Source organism: Lepidochelys olivacea, assembly GCF_965140295.1.
Source record: "Lepidochelys olivacea isolate rLepOli2 genome assembly, chromosome: 7".
Classification (NCBI taxonomy): domain Eukaryota; kingdom Metazoa; phylum Chordata; order Testudines; family Cheloniidae; genus Lepidochelys; species Lepidochelys olivacea.
The window spans coordinates 107,708,142-107,723,985 of NC_140417.1; the positions used below are offsets into that span (position 1 = coordinate 107,708,142).

Here is a 15,844-nt window from a genome sequence, read left to right on the forward strand (position 1 = left end):
AGAAGAGGTTAGGGTAGTTTTTAAAAATATCGGGATATTTTAAATGCGATCGGTTTCCAACATGAGATGGGGGCGGAGGGGGCGATTCGCCTGGCAGACAGGAGCCTGTAAATTTCTTTCAGTGCAGATTTTAAAGGGGGATTTTCTCCCTGCTCATTTGGTTGTGCCACTTGGAGGCGTTTTCAGAGCGAATGCTCTAAAAGAGAGAGGGAGGCAGAGAAATCCCCGCTCCGAGTCCCGGTGCATCTAAGGGGGAAGAGCCTGCGGAGTTAAACATTGCCTGGGACGGCTGTGATTGGCAGAGGGAAGAAGAACTGTCCAGGAAATGGCTCGAGTTTCAACGAGCGGGGAGTGACCAGGGGAGGGAGGAAGGGGAGAGAGAAAGAGAGGAGTGTGTAGGGGGAGGGAAAAAAAAGGGTTTGTAGACTTGACAAAGCTTTAGAGATTACAACCGGAATTCTGAATGGAGTGGACCTGGACCTAGGACTTGTTTTTAAAAATCCCAGATATGCCGTTGTGTTGGCTGGAAGTTATTCTTCCCTTTCCCCAAGGCTGGATCTCCTCTCTGAGCCCCTAACTGGAGAAGTGGAGGGAAGAAAAGTTTGGCTGATTATTAAATCGAGGCTTATTTCGTTTTAATTTTTTTTAATCTCTATTCTCCCGGCAATTTGCGTGCGAATTGCGCGGCTCAGGCGCTCCTGTTCCGCAGCCTGGGTTTGCCACCGAGGGGCCGAGCGCCTGAATGTGGAATAACCGAGGCACGATTGTTTTTCTTTGGAGAAGTTTCCCCCCCAAGGGAGCCTGTCTTCGTCACTTTGATTCATCCTGCGCACACGCCTGCTGCAGGGGGAAAGCAGATCGCTTACTCGGAGCCTTTTCATTCAAGGTAATTGCACCAGTGGTGGGTGGAGGAAACAGAGCCTTAGCGGAGCGGGACTGGGGTCGCAAGGACCCGAAACGCAGCAAGGAAGGACTCGGTGGCTCTGGATCCCTTTCCCATCTCTAGCGTGGGCCTCCCTCTCTCCCCCCCCCCTTTTTTGTAACTTACAAACGGTTCTGTGAGCCCCATCCACTCCTGCCTTGCACCTTGTGCAGACCTGTCCACACCCGTGCAAAACGCTGCGCCGTTCCCACTGACAATAGCTTTGCGCTGGTGACAAGCCAGGCAGCGGCGAATCGGGCTCTGCCCTAGACTCGCAGGAGCGTGGAGTTGTTCAGTGGGGATCTGCAGACCCCCTGTCAGCTTAGCCAGCCTGATCTCAGCCCTACAGGTTTATTTAACGAGGATGTCTTTTGTTTTGGATTGAGGGAACTGAGGCCAAGCACGCAGGGAAACAAATCCAATCGGGGAACTTCCCTCCTCCCCCAAAGAAGAGGGTTGATTTTGAATGCCTGATCATTTTTGTACAGTGGCCTTTGGCTATGAGCGCCCGGTAGAGCGGCAATGAAAATGCTCATCCCTCATGTATCATTTCTGCTACTACAAGTACAATAAAAGATTACCTCATCCACTACAAGACTGCATTTTTTGTCTTTATTGCATGTGGACTTGGTCATCTTTGCTGTTAATTACAGTGAAGCCTGACAAACCTTAAACCTTCTTTATTTTTTCTAAACATGGTTTATTCCTAACAATTGAATGCCATCTTTCTTACCCAATTCATAGAAATCCACTTATTAATATTCCGTGGTTACAACACGATCTAAATTGCCTGGCCTATCAGTAAACCATTATCATGCTCTTAATTAAAAGGGAGCTAACCTTTGGGGGGCAAGACTAGATCTAGAGTACTCACTTGCAGTAAAAGTGGGGCTAAGTCTTTCAAACGCCTAACAAGTTAAAGCTTGTGTGGTAATTTTTTAAACCTATGTGGCTGTGGAAGGCCACAGTATAAACTCAACACATGGAATCTTTTAGCAATAGTTGCAACAATCTGTGTCAATGGAGAGAGGACTTTTACATGGAGCTTAGTGAAAACGTGGAGCAAAAGTTGTTAAAATCAAAAGTGCAAGAGGTTCCTCATCTAGCCATGCATGATTTAGGTACTTTTTCGGGTTTTTTTTTTTTTAAAGCGATACATAATTTCCCCTTTCTAATGAAATATATATTTAAATGTAAAACTGCCCTTTCAAACAGTGACCTATTATGTGTTTGGTGTGAAACGCTATCAACATTTAAAACCTCATTGTCTCCTTTGTACCAAATCCCTGTAAATCTTCCACTAGCCTTTACTCATTTTCATCTGAAAAGCCTGTTTGAGCTGAATAGACAGCAATCAGTAGCCTCTGTACCTCTCTCTCTCTCTGGAATGTCAATTAAAATGCAGATTCCCCCCCCCCCACCCCCCGATCTCTTGGTGGCAAAAGACTCGAGAAAAAACAGGATAGTTCAGGAAAGTAAATGAAAAGTCCAAACAATGAAGTCTCACCGAAACTGCTAGCCAGTTCCCATTAGTCCTCTAGAATTCATGTTTAATAGCTGTGATACTCAGATCTACTTAGAGATTGAATTGAGATGAGTTTTAGTTTTATATAATGTATATGACATTAGCTCAATTATACTGTCACTTTTTAACTGCTGTACAGCTCATTCCCTTAGCAGCAGCTGATAGTCATATGATTTTTAGAAGGAGAGATCCATACTTGATTCATATTTTGGTATCCCCTGATGCCTAAGTGTTCTACAGTGTGCAATGTATTGATTTGGATAACATGCTCTCTACAAATTGCAACCTCTCTGGGGAGTGATAAACATAATATACACAACAATGGGACGAGATTAAAAAGAGCTCCGATGATTGAATTTAATTAAAGCCACTGCTGAATAAGTACTGTGTGTGTGTTTAAAGTTGAACTACAGCTTGGAGGAATTTGGTTGCGCTCCCAACCCAGGTTGTTTTCCCATGCTTGTCAGTTTGGCAAAGAAATTTGGGCAGGTATGTGACGAGGTGAAAATTGACTTGATGAGCGGGTGGCAAGGAGAACGATCAATCATTGGAGGCTGACAACTCCTCCCCAAAGTGTAGGCTGAGAAGAGAGACAGAGTTCCCTTTCAAGGGGAAAAATAAACACTACGTGTGGCTTTCACTGAGTCTGAGACTCCAGGAGGGATTATGGTATTGTAGTCAGGAAGCCAGAATTGTGGAGGCCAAAAGCATGCTGGGGCTGTGTTCCAAACATTGAGATAGAGGTACATAATTATCCAGAGTAGGAGGTCTTTCCAAATTCCAAAGAATTGTCCACCAGCCACAGTGGCAATTAAAATATGAAAAGAATTTGGTTTCATTTCTTTTTTTGGGGGTGGGGTGGGGGGAGGAACTGCTTTGAGATGTGGGATTCTTGAACTATTTTGGGGGCACCTTAAAGACTAAAAGATTTATTTGAGTATAAGCTTTTGTGGGTAAAAAGTCTTGTGGGGGAAATCCCTTCTCTTCATGTGTCAGTATATTTATGTCTGCTTCTGTAATTTTCACTCCATGCATCTGAAGAAGTGGGGGTTTTACCTACGAAAGCTTATGCTCAAATAAATCTGTTGGTCTTTAGAGTGCCATTGGACTCCTTGTTGTTTTTGTGGACACAGACTAACACGGCTACCCCCTGATACTTGAGCTGCTTTAACATTTTTGGGTTGCTGACATATAGCAATGCAAATTGCTTAATGCCTGGATGCAAATATCGGATTTCAGCTTTGCTGTTAAATTGTAAGAGAGATCTGCTGCATTTCAAACCTGCCTTTGCGCCATGGATTAAGAGAACCTATTCTCTCCTGGCAAATGTTCAGATGCAGAAACCATGCTAATACTCAGGTGTGAAGGAGTCTTGACAGAAGCCTAGTGTTACTGTACTGAAGAATGTTTATGATGAGGGCAGGAATAATTTATATACTTTAAAACCTTTTCAGGGGTTTAATGTAGCCTAAAATTCTTTAGTGATTAAAATGTGACTAGAGTTAAATAATATTCCAGCCCTGTTTTAAATACAGTTTTCTTTCTTGCAATGATAGTTTCCTTGCCTGTGATTACAGTTTACATTTTCATGGTCTCTGTGTATATAATGTCTTCTGCAGTTTCCACAGTATGCATCCGATGAAGTGAGCTGTAGCTCACGAAAGCTCATGCTCAAATAAATTGGTTAGTCTCTAAGGTGCCACAAGTACTCCTTTTCTTTTTGCGAATACAGACTAACACGGCTGTTACTCTGAAACCGGTCAGTTTACATTTAAATATACCCTTTAATCAAGTTCAAAGAAGGCTTTATAGAAATGTATTAAATTAGCCTCACAACCATCCTGTTTAGTCATTAAGTATTGTACCTATTTTACACATGGGTAAACTCACAAAGAAGTGAGTCAAATGGCAGTTAGGAAGAGAGCTCAGGTACAGACTTCTGGTTCCACTGCTCTAATTGCTAGACAGTCAGAGACAAAAGTTACTTAAACTGGTAGCAAATTCACTCCTGCTTAGTCCTTATTTAAACATTTTTTTCAGATCCTCTTTAAAATCAAAGGAGTACTTGTGGCACCTTAGAGACTAACAAATTTATTTGAGCATAAGCTTTTGTGAGCTACAGCTTTAACCTGTCTTTAAAATCATTCCTTGCAGTGATCTAGTGTTTGCTTCATTGAAGGTTTCATGATAGCTGTTACAATATACATTATGAAAGCTCATGCAATGTTTAAATTTCATTTCACAGAGTATGGATCTGCATGAGATAAGGAGAAAAAAATGCGGTGGCTTGAAACATCATGTATTAATTAGCAAAAAGTATCTTGCAATTACATTTTTATAATGTTTAATACGTTTCTGTATCTGAAACCTGAGTTACACTGTGTAGTATCTGAGGGGGCAGAAAATATGACATCAACATTTTTCCTATTTAAGGCACAGGACAGGTTAGTTTTATGCATTATATAGCTTAAAGAAAAGGAGTACTTGTGGCACCTTAGAGACTAACCAATTTATTTGAGCATAAGCTTTTGTGAGCTACAGCTCACTTCATCGGATATCTGAAGGCTGACAGATTCTGAATGAACCCAGCAATACTTATTAAAGGATGAATTCATGTGTCAAACCATTTAAATGCTGAGGAACCAGGGTGTGGTGTATGTTACGGATAGATGTTTTGGAGAAAGTTCCAGTTAAAAAAAAATAATTGGAGGATGGGAATGGGGAGAAGAGAGAGAGGGACAATGAAAAAGAAATTTTTGATTTTTTTGTTTTTCTTCACAACTACCACCTCTGAAATTTCAGTTAGGACTTAATACAACTAAGATTAGTCATTAGCCAGGTCACACAGATCAGAATTAATGATGCAGTCACTTGATTTATTCATTCCCTGAGGAGTAGTCTTTTGTTTTCTGTGTGTGTTTCGGGGCGGGGGATGGAGGGGAAGAGAGAGAAGTTTGTGTCTGGTCTAGTTGTTAAGCCATTCTGTGTTGGTGCTGGCATTTTGATCCATGACACACCATTGTGGTGATTACCAGGTCCATTGTGGGAGCTGCAAGTTTCTTTGGCACTAAATTTTTTCCAGTACATTGGTGTTTCATAAAGGGTGCTCTTCATCCTTTTAAGTGGCTTGTTTTAAAAAGATTGAAATAAACTTTTTTTCTTGCCTGTATAACGTCTACTGATACACGTCTATATTCTTTCTCAAGGATGTCTCTCTAGATACCTGTGTATATATGTGTGTTTATATGTATACTTTGTGTGTAAACAAATAGAAATGGTAGATCTTGTGTGATCTCTAGCAGAAATGTATTTTTGTGGCAAACATTATTCAGATTTTCATTTTCCAAAACACAGTGAAGTGAGCAAGTGCAGCTGCAAAAACTGGACCATTTTAATTGTCCCAGTCATGCAGACATTTGCATTGACAGTGAAGTTAATGCAGAAGAATGTAAATATACATGACAGTTGGAATCCCAAGTATAAAATAAAATCTCAAGGAAGATCTAAGTGGCAAAAAGTTGAAAAATACTATATTTCTATGTGGAACATTATTGGTTTGCTTTAAAACTTAGGTTTCAGAGTAGCAGCCGTGTTAGTCTGTATTCGCAAAAAGAAAAGGAGGACTTGTGGCACCTTAGAGACTAACCAATTTATTAGAGCATAAGCTTTCGAAAGCTTATGCTCTAATAAATTGGTTAGTCTCTAAGGTGCCACAAGTCCTCCTTTTCTTTTTAAAACTTAGCTGACTCTACAGCTATATAGGTGAGGGACCGAAAGGCCATGCAAACTCAAACATATGTTCAAACAATAGCAAGAATAGAATTTGTATAATTGTGGTACTTTTGTAGCATTAGGGGTTACGTGTCTGCACATGTGTGCCTTTGTATTTCTTAGCAAGCTGTATATTTTTCTGTGATTAAAATAGTTCTTTAAATATGTGCTGAGGAACAATTTTGTGAAATCAAGAAGGGCTTGGTTATGCCCGAGGTGATGATGGAAACTGTTAACAGAAAATGAAAAATCACTCACTTTTCTCCTTTCAAAGCTGTAAAACTATTTCTCCCCCCCTTGGGTTTTTGTGAAGATTTTCAACTGGCATTCAAGATGATTTCACTGACACTACTAAATCTCTCTTCCCTACAGTGGCAGCAACAGTTCCAAGTGAGAAGCTTTTTATCAAGGCTGAAGGCACTGCTTTCAGTCCATGCTTGTGTAGAAGTGTTCAGATGGGATTAAAGTCCACATGGATATATGGAAAAGGACCAGGAACTCGCACTAAAAAGATGGTCAGCTGCAATTCGGGTTGCCTTATATGCTTGGTGGTGGTCGCCATGGCTGGACTTTCCCTGGCTCGGCCATCATACAATTCAGTTGTTCAAGACACCACTTTGGAACCTGAAGGTAAGGCTCTCTAGATTAGAATACTTCAGCGTCAAAATAAGTTCATTTGAAATGGTGCCTGAAATATAACTAAATTAGTTTATTTGCCCAGATAAACATTGAGAAAGTGTCAGGTTAGTCCAGAAATAGTTTCATGTATTCTAATTCTCTCCCTTCCAAATATGGGTTCCGATCCGGCAAATGTGCATGTACTTAATTTTATGCAGGTGAATTGTGTCAGTGACTTCATTCGGACCTTTGCTCGTGTGTAGTGTTAAGCTTGTGAGTATATGATTGCAGGAATGGGTCTGTGGTTTCCTTTAAGAGAATTCATCTCCTAGCTGAATGGAGCCACTGTGTTTGTACACATCTGTTACACATTCTGAGCTTATATATATATAAGAAGCATAAATGTCTTTAAAAAATCCCATTTATTTTTCATCATTTGTGCTGATTATGTAATTTTGCAGTTAACTCTGCTAGGAGAATGAAAACGGGTTACTCAGTTTTATTTTTGTTTATGGTCAATTTCTGTTATTGTTTCTAATGCCCCAGCACAAACTCTGGAGTGTCTGGTTTGCAAATCCTACGGGGGAATGCTTAAATCCACACTAGATAGATATAATGTAGGATTTGCAAACCATACACTCCAGAGTTTGTGCTAATATATTTAGTTTGGGTTATAGTGTTATACAATTATATATAGTCTGGATTTAAGCATTCCCCTGTAAGGATTTGCAAACCACACACTCCAGAGTTTGTGCTTATATATTTAAAATTAATATATTAATTCCAGTGAAAACAAAGAATAGTGGGAACATTTCTATTTATAGTATGCTTTATACAAACAAGTTCTTATAAAATCTAATATTTTGAGCCTAAATGTGCCAGAAACTGTTTCTTTAGAGATATCTTTGTGCCAAACTGATTTATTTGTTGACTTTTAAGAAGGTGTTTTTATTATAACATGTTTATTGTATTTAAGTATATTTTTTGTTATGCCGTACAGCACCCTCACTGGCCCCCTAGGCACCTCAATGGGGATGGTTGTTTCTTAATAAAGTTATCTTGTAATACAGCGCACGGATACATTTTCTAATAACTGGGCTGTCGAAACAGTCTTCTCAAAATAATTGTGTATTGGCCCCTTCCTATCCCGCAAGCATTGTTTAAATAATTTCGCCTCTCTCTGTTATATTGTTCACATACAGGAATACCGCTTTGGTTTTCTTCAATGTATTTTAACGCTGAACTTCTTTGTTTCAACCCATTATGTCTAAAAATAGGGTTACCAGTTAGTGAATTTTAAAAATAAATTCCTAATACATTCTTATAGATGAGTGAGGTTGGATTATTTAGATATGAGTGCTCTCCCCTAGTGTACGTTCATAAAAATATTAACAAAGTATTGTAATACTGAAGTCTGTCATCAGTAGAGATTATTGGTAGCAAAGTAATTTTGCTCATGGTAATATGAGAATTAAAACAAACAAACAAACAAAAAAAGGGCCAAACTCTCATCACTGCTTAAGGGACCTGTTTGTTTAATAGCCCACCAGGTGCTTTCTTGACTTCTTGGGAGCATGACAAAATCATGAATGATTCTGATTTTAGGGCTGCTGTTTATGGCAAGGGCTTATGGTTTAAGGGTTAATGCAGAAGAAATGTGATTTCATTGCAGGGCAGTATAGTAAAAGATAAATGTTTTCATCTTACGGTCATCATCATTTTTCAGTTTTATAGGGAAGAAATAACCATCATTTTTATTTTAAACTTCCAATTCTAAAATATGATGCCTACAAAATGAGTATCCACTGGATGAAATCTGGATCTTATCAGAGTGTAAATTATTGAAAAGAAGTTAAAAATTTTTCCCTGGGCAGGAATGTCACTTACATAAAACAATTTCAGATGTGAGAACAGTGAATTACTACCAGCAAAGCGAAAATAGGCTTTTGAATTAATGGCATAATAGCTTTCATGTTGCAGAATAGAGGGAACCGTGTGGGATTATATTGGAGATTTGGGAAATAAAAACTCTTTTTTGCTTATTTCCAGTATATCTTTGAGTGAGAGCTCATCTCGGTCTGTTTATAGAGCAACTGGCTCAGTGGAGCTCGATTCTGACTGTGGCCTCTAGGCAGTACCGTAATAAATAATAGTTACACAGTAGACTACATCTATCAAAACCAAGCCATTTTATCTTGCAGTGTCATGTATACTCACTAAGGGCCCGATCCTGCCAGCAGGAGTGCTGGAACAATTTGTATAGTGGGGGTGCTGAGAGCTATTGAACCAAACTGTAAACGCTGTATATGACGGAAGCCACTTCAGGCTAGGGAGTGCGGCCGCACTGCCAGCAGCCCTAGTTCCAGCACCTATGCCTGCCAACACTTATTGCTGATTGGAGTGGGTCCTACTGCATGTCCTAGTAAGAACTAACATTAGCAGTGTTTGCAGCAGCAGAATGTTAAGGACTCAGTTTTAAGCCTGCTTGTATGTCTGTAGAATTATACCTAGCACTAAATGTTATGGGGCGGGAAGAGTAGTTCTGAGCAGGGGGAGTAACACAATCTCCACTTTCAAATTATTGTGATGTTTAGAAATAAGCATATTCGACAGCATATAATGGAGTTCTTCTGTTATAGCACACTCACATTATGCAGTCTTTTGATTGCAGCCAGCACTTAAAATGCTGGGGTGGGGTGGGGTGGGGGGAGTTGACCGCACACATAGGGTTACTTTGTGAACTGAATAATTAGTTTAGACACACATTTGATAAAGGGCAAGGTAACCCTTGACCTTCCCCTCACCCAAGTTGTCTGTTATGAAGCCTGCCAGCTAACTAATTTAGTCCCCTCCATGCAGGACTTTGACACTGCGCTCTGTATACCCAGACTCACTATTTCCACCTTTTCCCCACAATTTCAGGAACAATTGTTTTTAATTTAGTACTGTTTTTAAAGTCCTAATTTAAACTCTCCATAAAGCACAGCCTAATTTCAAGCCCTGTGAAAAACACAATAGTTTAAAATTAGTCTTAAAATGTAGGAGTAGCAGGGTATACAATCTCTTCAGATGGGTATCCCCCTGGGTGATGTATGCTTATGTTAGACACACAAGTGGCTAATAATTTGTCATTTGATATTTAACTCAGTAACAAGTATTCACTGATAGTAAATGAACATAAATACCAGCTGGTGTAATTAAATACCTAAAGCAGTTCATTAATATCTGTAAAGTGTTTCATAATCCACTGGCAAAGAACTGTGATTAATGTTAATGTCACTTGATTAATACAGTCCAATCACAATTAAATCAAGTAACACAATCCAATCTAAGTCAGAATTTTTTCATCATTGCTACCCAGGCTTGATTTGCCTGTGCTGGGACAGACATCGGAAATGAAAAGAAGAGCAAACAAAAATAAAAAAATGAGTTAAAGTCCCCTATTATGCAGGTTGTGAGGGGCATCCGGCAGAAAAACATATTTTAACATAGCTTTTATTTTTTCCCCTTTGTAAAATCCTCTTATTATGCTCAGGACTGCAGGAGGTATTCCAGAATGCATAATTTTGTGATACTACAAATACTATTGGTAGCAATGACATTTTTGGTATGAGTCAAGTCACAGAATGATGCATTCTGGGATGCCTTCTTATCTAAGGAAATAATAGAATTTTAGAGGGAAGAAAATAAGTACCAATTTGCCCTTTTAAATTATATGCCTGATAAGGGCAAAGAAATGTCTGTTTTAAACTCAATTTTCACTTGAGTCGTGCATGGTGTAACTATAGCATACTAGAGAAAAACTGCATCCATTTTGCTCAGCCCAGTGGTACGGCAGCTCACTGGGTAAGAAACACTTGTCAGCAAGAATAAACTCTAATTAAGAGACAAAAAGGCAACTGGTATTTCTGAGACTAGTGTGGAAGTGGCCATGTTGTGTTTAAGTGGCACCTTTTGAAACACTCAGGCCTGGTCTACACTACGAGTTTATGTCGGATTTAGCAGCGTTAAATCGAATTAACCCTGCAACTGTCCACCCAGCAAAGCCATTTTTTCGACATAAAGGGCTCTTAAAACTGATTTCTGTACTCCTTCCCAATGAGGGGATTAGCGCTGAAATCGACATCACCGTTTCGAATTAGGGTTAGTGTGGACGCAATTCGAAGGTATTGGCCTCTGGGAGCTATCCCACAGTGCACCATTGTGACTGCTCTGGACAGCACTCTGAACTCAGATGCACTGGCCAGGTGTACAGGAAAAGCCCCGGGAACTTTTGAATCTCATTTCCTGTTTGGCCAGGCGGGCTCATCAGCACAGGTGACCATGCAGAGCTCATCAGCAAAGGTGACCATGCAGTCCCAGAATCGAAAAAGAGCTCCAGCATGGACTAAACAGGAGGTACTGGATCTGATCGCTGTATGGGGAGAGGAATTCGTGCTATAAGAACTATGTTCTAAAAGACACAATGCCAAAACATTTCAAAAAATCTCCGAGGCCATGAGGGACAGAGGCTACAGCAGGGACGCAACACAGTGCCGCGTGAAACTTAAGGAGCTCAGACAAGCTTACCAGAAAACCAAAGAATCAAACGGACGCTCCAGGACAGAGCCCCAGACATGCCGCTTCTACACTGAGCTGCATGCAATTCTAGGGGGGACCACCACCACTATCCCCTTACCCCCCCGTCCGTGGACTCCGATGGTGGGGTACTCTCCGCCATGCCTGAGGATTTTGCAGATGGGGAAGATAAGGAGGAGGAGAAGGGCGAGCTTGAGGAGAGCACACAGCACACTGTTCTCCTCAACAGCCCGGATCTTTTTATCACCCTGACTGAAATATCCTCCCAACCCAACGAAGCTGGAGAAGGGACCTCTGGTGAGTGTACCTTTTAAAATATAATATATGTTATAAAAGCAAGCATTTTTTAATGATTAGGTAGCCCTGAGGACTTTGGATGAATTCTTGGCCAGTATAGCTACTGGAAAAGTTTGTTAACGTGTCTGCGGATGGAGTGGAAATCCTCCAGGGACATCTCCATGAAGCTTTCCTGGAGGTACTCTAAAAGCCTTTGCAGAAGGTTTCTGGGGAGAGCAGCCTTATTCCGTCCTCCATGGTAGGACACTTTACCACACCATGCTAGTAGCAAGTAATTTGGTATCACTGCATGACAAAGCCAGGCAGCGTATGGTCCCGATGTTTGCTGGCATTCAAGTAACATCTGTTCTTTATCTCTCGGTTTTATCCTCAGGAGAGTGATATCATTCATGGTAACTTGGTTGAAATAGGGGAATTTAATTAAGGAGACATTCAGAGGTGGCCATTCCTACTGGACTGTTTGCCTGTGGCTGAAAAGAAATCCTCCCCTCAGTTAGCCATGCGGTCAGGGGTGGGGTGGGGGCGGGGGCATTGGTGCTGAGCTGTTCGCGTTTGGCTAGCAGGAATCTTCCCTGATACCAGCCACGCGGTGGGGTGAGGGGTAAAGTGATCATCCTGGAGAATTGGATACGGGGCAGGCGGTGCGGTTAGTTTGGTTTCTGTTGCTGCACGTTAACAGGAAAACTGCAGCACTAAATGGCCAACTCAACGTCTTTGCTTGGTATGGGAGAGGAGGGCGCTGCTGTTATGAAGGTTGCCGAAGCCAAAAGACTATGGCTTACCATGGCCGCCTGCAAGCCTAATTCTGTTGCCCGGCACTGCGTGTGTTATCTCTAACACCAAAGCCGCAGGCATGCAATATAAGACGCAAAATGCGACCAAAATCACATGTGCTATGTAATGTGAATAGTGTTGTTCACCGTGAAAGAGTATAGCCATTGTTCTGTAAAATGTATCTTTTTAAATACATCACTCCCTTTTTTTCCTCCAGCAGCTGCAAATGTTTCAAGCCTCCCTCCTCCATCCCAACGGCTATCTCAGATAAGGCTGTGAAAAAAATGGACGCGCGATGAAATGTTCTCTGAGCTCATGCAGTTGTCCGGCACTGACAGAGTTCAGCAGAATGTGTGGAGGGACACAACAGCAGAGTACAGGACAGTGGCCGATGAACGTGTGGAGAGGTGGTGGCAGGAAGATCAGAGGAGGCATGAGGCAACGCTGGGGCTACTGCGGGATCAAATAGACATGGTCCGGCATCTGGTGGAGGTTCATGAACGGCAGCAGGATCACAGACTGCCGCTGCAGCCCCCGTTTAACCGACCTCCCTCCTCCCCAAGTTAGGGAATCCCACTGCAGCAAAGCCATCTAGTATGACCCACACATTTCCCAGAGTCTCTACGTTTGATAGCAGCAGCTCAATGCGTTGGCTACTTGCATCACAGCAACCCCCACAGTAGATTTGCCCACTCCAAATTGATTACTGACTGATCGGTAGCTCTCTGGCATTGCAAGCTTCCACGGGGCTATTGCCATTTGCTTGTGAACTGTGAGGGCTGCTCTCATTTTGGTATTCTTGCGTTTCAGGGCAGGGGACAGCAAGTCACAAAGTTCCATGAAAGTGCCCTTATGCATGCGAAAGTTTCGGAGCCACTGGGAATCATCCCAAACCTGCAACACTATGCGATCCCACCACTCTGTGCTTGTTTCCCGTGCCCAGAATCTGTGTTCCACGGCATGAGCCTGCCCCATTTGCCCCGTGATCTCCAAATTGCGGGGGAATGCGGTTTTAGAGAAAAGTGTGTTCATGTCCTCATCACTGCACTGCCGTCACCTCCTCGCCTGGTTTTTCAGGTGCTGGTTCTACATAAACTGCACGATAATGCGCGAGGTGTTTACAATGGTCATAACTGCTGCGGTGAGCTGACCAGGCTCCATGCTTGCTGTGCTATGGCCCGCTCAGGCAATCCAGGGAAAAGGGCCAGAAATGATTGTCTGCCGTTGCTTTCATGGAGGGAAGGAGGGAGGGTTGACTGCAACATTTACCCATAACCACCCGCGACAAATTTTTGGACCCATCAGGCATTAGGAATCCCAATGGGCTGAGCTCCCAATGCCTGATGGGGCCAAGACTGCAGGAACTGTGGGATAGCTACCCACAGTGCACCGCTCTGAATGTCGACGCTTGCCATGGTACTGTGGACGCACCCTGCCGAACTAATGTGCTTCGTGTGGACGCATGCACTCAACTTTATACAATCTCTTCCCAAAAATCGACTTCTGTAAAATCAGAGTACTTTCTTAGTGTAGACATGGCCTTACAGTCATAAAAAAGAGCTCCAATATTTAAAGAACACGTTTAATTTTTAAATATAAGCCATTAGCTCTGACTTCTGTTAACACAATACTAAAGCAGTTTAGAAAATGGTCTGATGGCCACTTCCACTGGGCTCCTACACTCAAAGTGTATGAAAGTCTCACACATACTCTCTAATCACCGTGGGTTCTATTGCTCTGGGAACCCCGGGCACCTTGAGTCTTGATTCAGACTCTGGAATCTAGTAAGCTGTTCCTCAGATTCCATCTGCATGTGTGCCAGGTTGCCACTCCTAAAGTATTGTATTTTTTGGTTGGTTGTGGTTAGATGGTTCCTGCTCCGAATCTAAAGGCATTGGGGAATGGCATGAAGCATCAGAATCCTTCTTCCTACTCCTCCCCAAAACAGAGTAAGAAGACCAGCCACATGATGCACAGAGATGTGTCCTGTTTGTGAAGTAGCTAAGCAATAATACTGGGGGATTCCTTTAGGTCCCTGTGCTAGGGATTATGGGACAGCCTAGCATCTTCACTAAAGGTTATCTTCTTTCACTGCAACCTTTGGACCTTTAAAAAGACAGACTTAGTTTTAGTTTTAATCTGCATCTCTGAGCTCAAAGCAGCATAGTTAAAAGTACACCAGCATGGATACAAAGATTTTCTCCTCTGCCAGCAAATTCAGATAGGTGGTCAGTAGGTGATAGGACAATACAAAATACTTCAGTTTGGTCTGCATGCTTTGTAAAAGGCAAGGGACTGTAGATATATGAACAAAAATAATTTTGACTTGATAAAACTTTGAGCCATTTATAGTGAAAGTCATGGACAGCAAGGCTTTGTCCCCATTAAAGGATTAAACAGTGGTAGTAACAAACCCTGGTTCTTTTTTGTATGGCGCCAAGAAAATCCAATGTCTGGAAGCTGAGCTCAGAAAAATTTGAACTGAAATTAAGATTCAAATTTTTAACTATGGTAATGAACCACGGGAAAAGATTTATCAGAAGATGTGGTAAATTCTCTATCAGAAGAATTCTTTACAGCAAGATTTAGACATGCTCCGGTTCAATAGCAAGTTTTGAAGCAAGAATCGTTGAGTGAAGTTCTATGGCCTATGTTGTACAAGAAGTCACAGTAGATGATCATGAACATCCATTCTGAACTTTATGAACCTTTAGCATGGACAAGACCTAAATCTGCAGGCATGTGCATATTATACTGCTGTACTGATCATACCCTAACATGTGTTAAAACTTCAGCACATCAGCTATATTTGAATTTTTTTCAAAGTATCAGAAACAATTGCGCATGGTAGGCTAATTTGATACATTTTAAACCCAGTCCCTTTTTTATAATCTTGTGGGGGCGGGGTTGGGGTTGTTTTATTTTTTGGTTTTTATTTTTTTCTGGGCCAAAAACATTTCAGACTGGTTGAGTTCTTTTTTTTCTTTAACTTGTGACTAAAAAACTAAAACAATTAAATGGGTGTGTATTTTTTTAATTTTAAAATAGTTACTCCTGAGTAGAGAACTTGTAACTACATTTTAGCCCATAGTAAATTTTTACAGGCAAGATACAAACTCATTAAAACAGAGTTTACAATAAAAATCCTGACATAACTGCAACTATGTGAGGTTGTAATATATACGAGACAATGGGCTATTATGGCACTGCAGTAATAAATGTGGCATAATTCGTAATGAATATTTTCTACACTAGCTTTCCAACTTCAGTAGAAATAGTTGAATCCCCTTCCTTTTATACAAAGATTAATATTTGCTTAAAATAAATGTTTAGTTTGGAAACAGATGGAAATATAAAAA

General features: G+C 41.3%; 1 protein-coding gene across 7 annotated transcripts in view; it reads left to right on the top strand.

Annotated features, from left to right (window-relative positions):
* Nucleotides 1-383: 383 nt before the first annotated feature.
* Nucleotides 384-15,844, top strand: part of FGFR2 (fibroblast growth factor receptor 2) — a 96,118-nt gene continuing 80,657 nt past the window's right edge. For 4 of the 7 annotated variants that reach the window (XM_084634861.1, XM_084634862.1, XM_084634859.1 and 1 more), the window contains exons 1-2: nt 384-886; nt 6,591-6,848. In XM_084634861.1, the coding sequence (XP_084490987.1) occupies nt 6,674-6,848 (175 nt within the window). In that variant the 5' untranslated portion in view covers nt 384-886; nt 6,591-6,673. The remainder of the gene's footprint in view (nt 887-6,590; nt 6,849-15,844) is intronic. The other 3 variants (XM_084634860.1, XM_084634864.1, XM_084634865.1) reach the window with 1 other exon arrangement.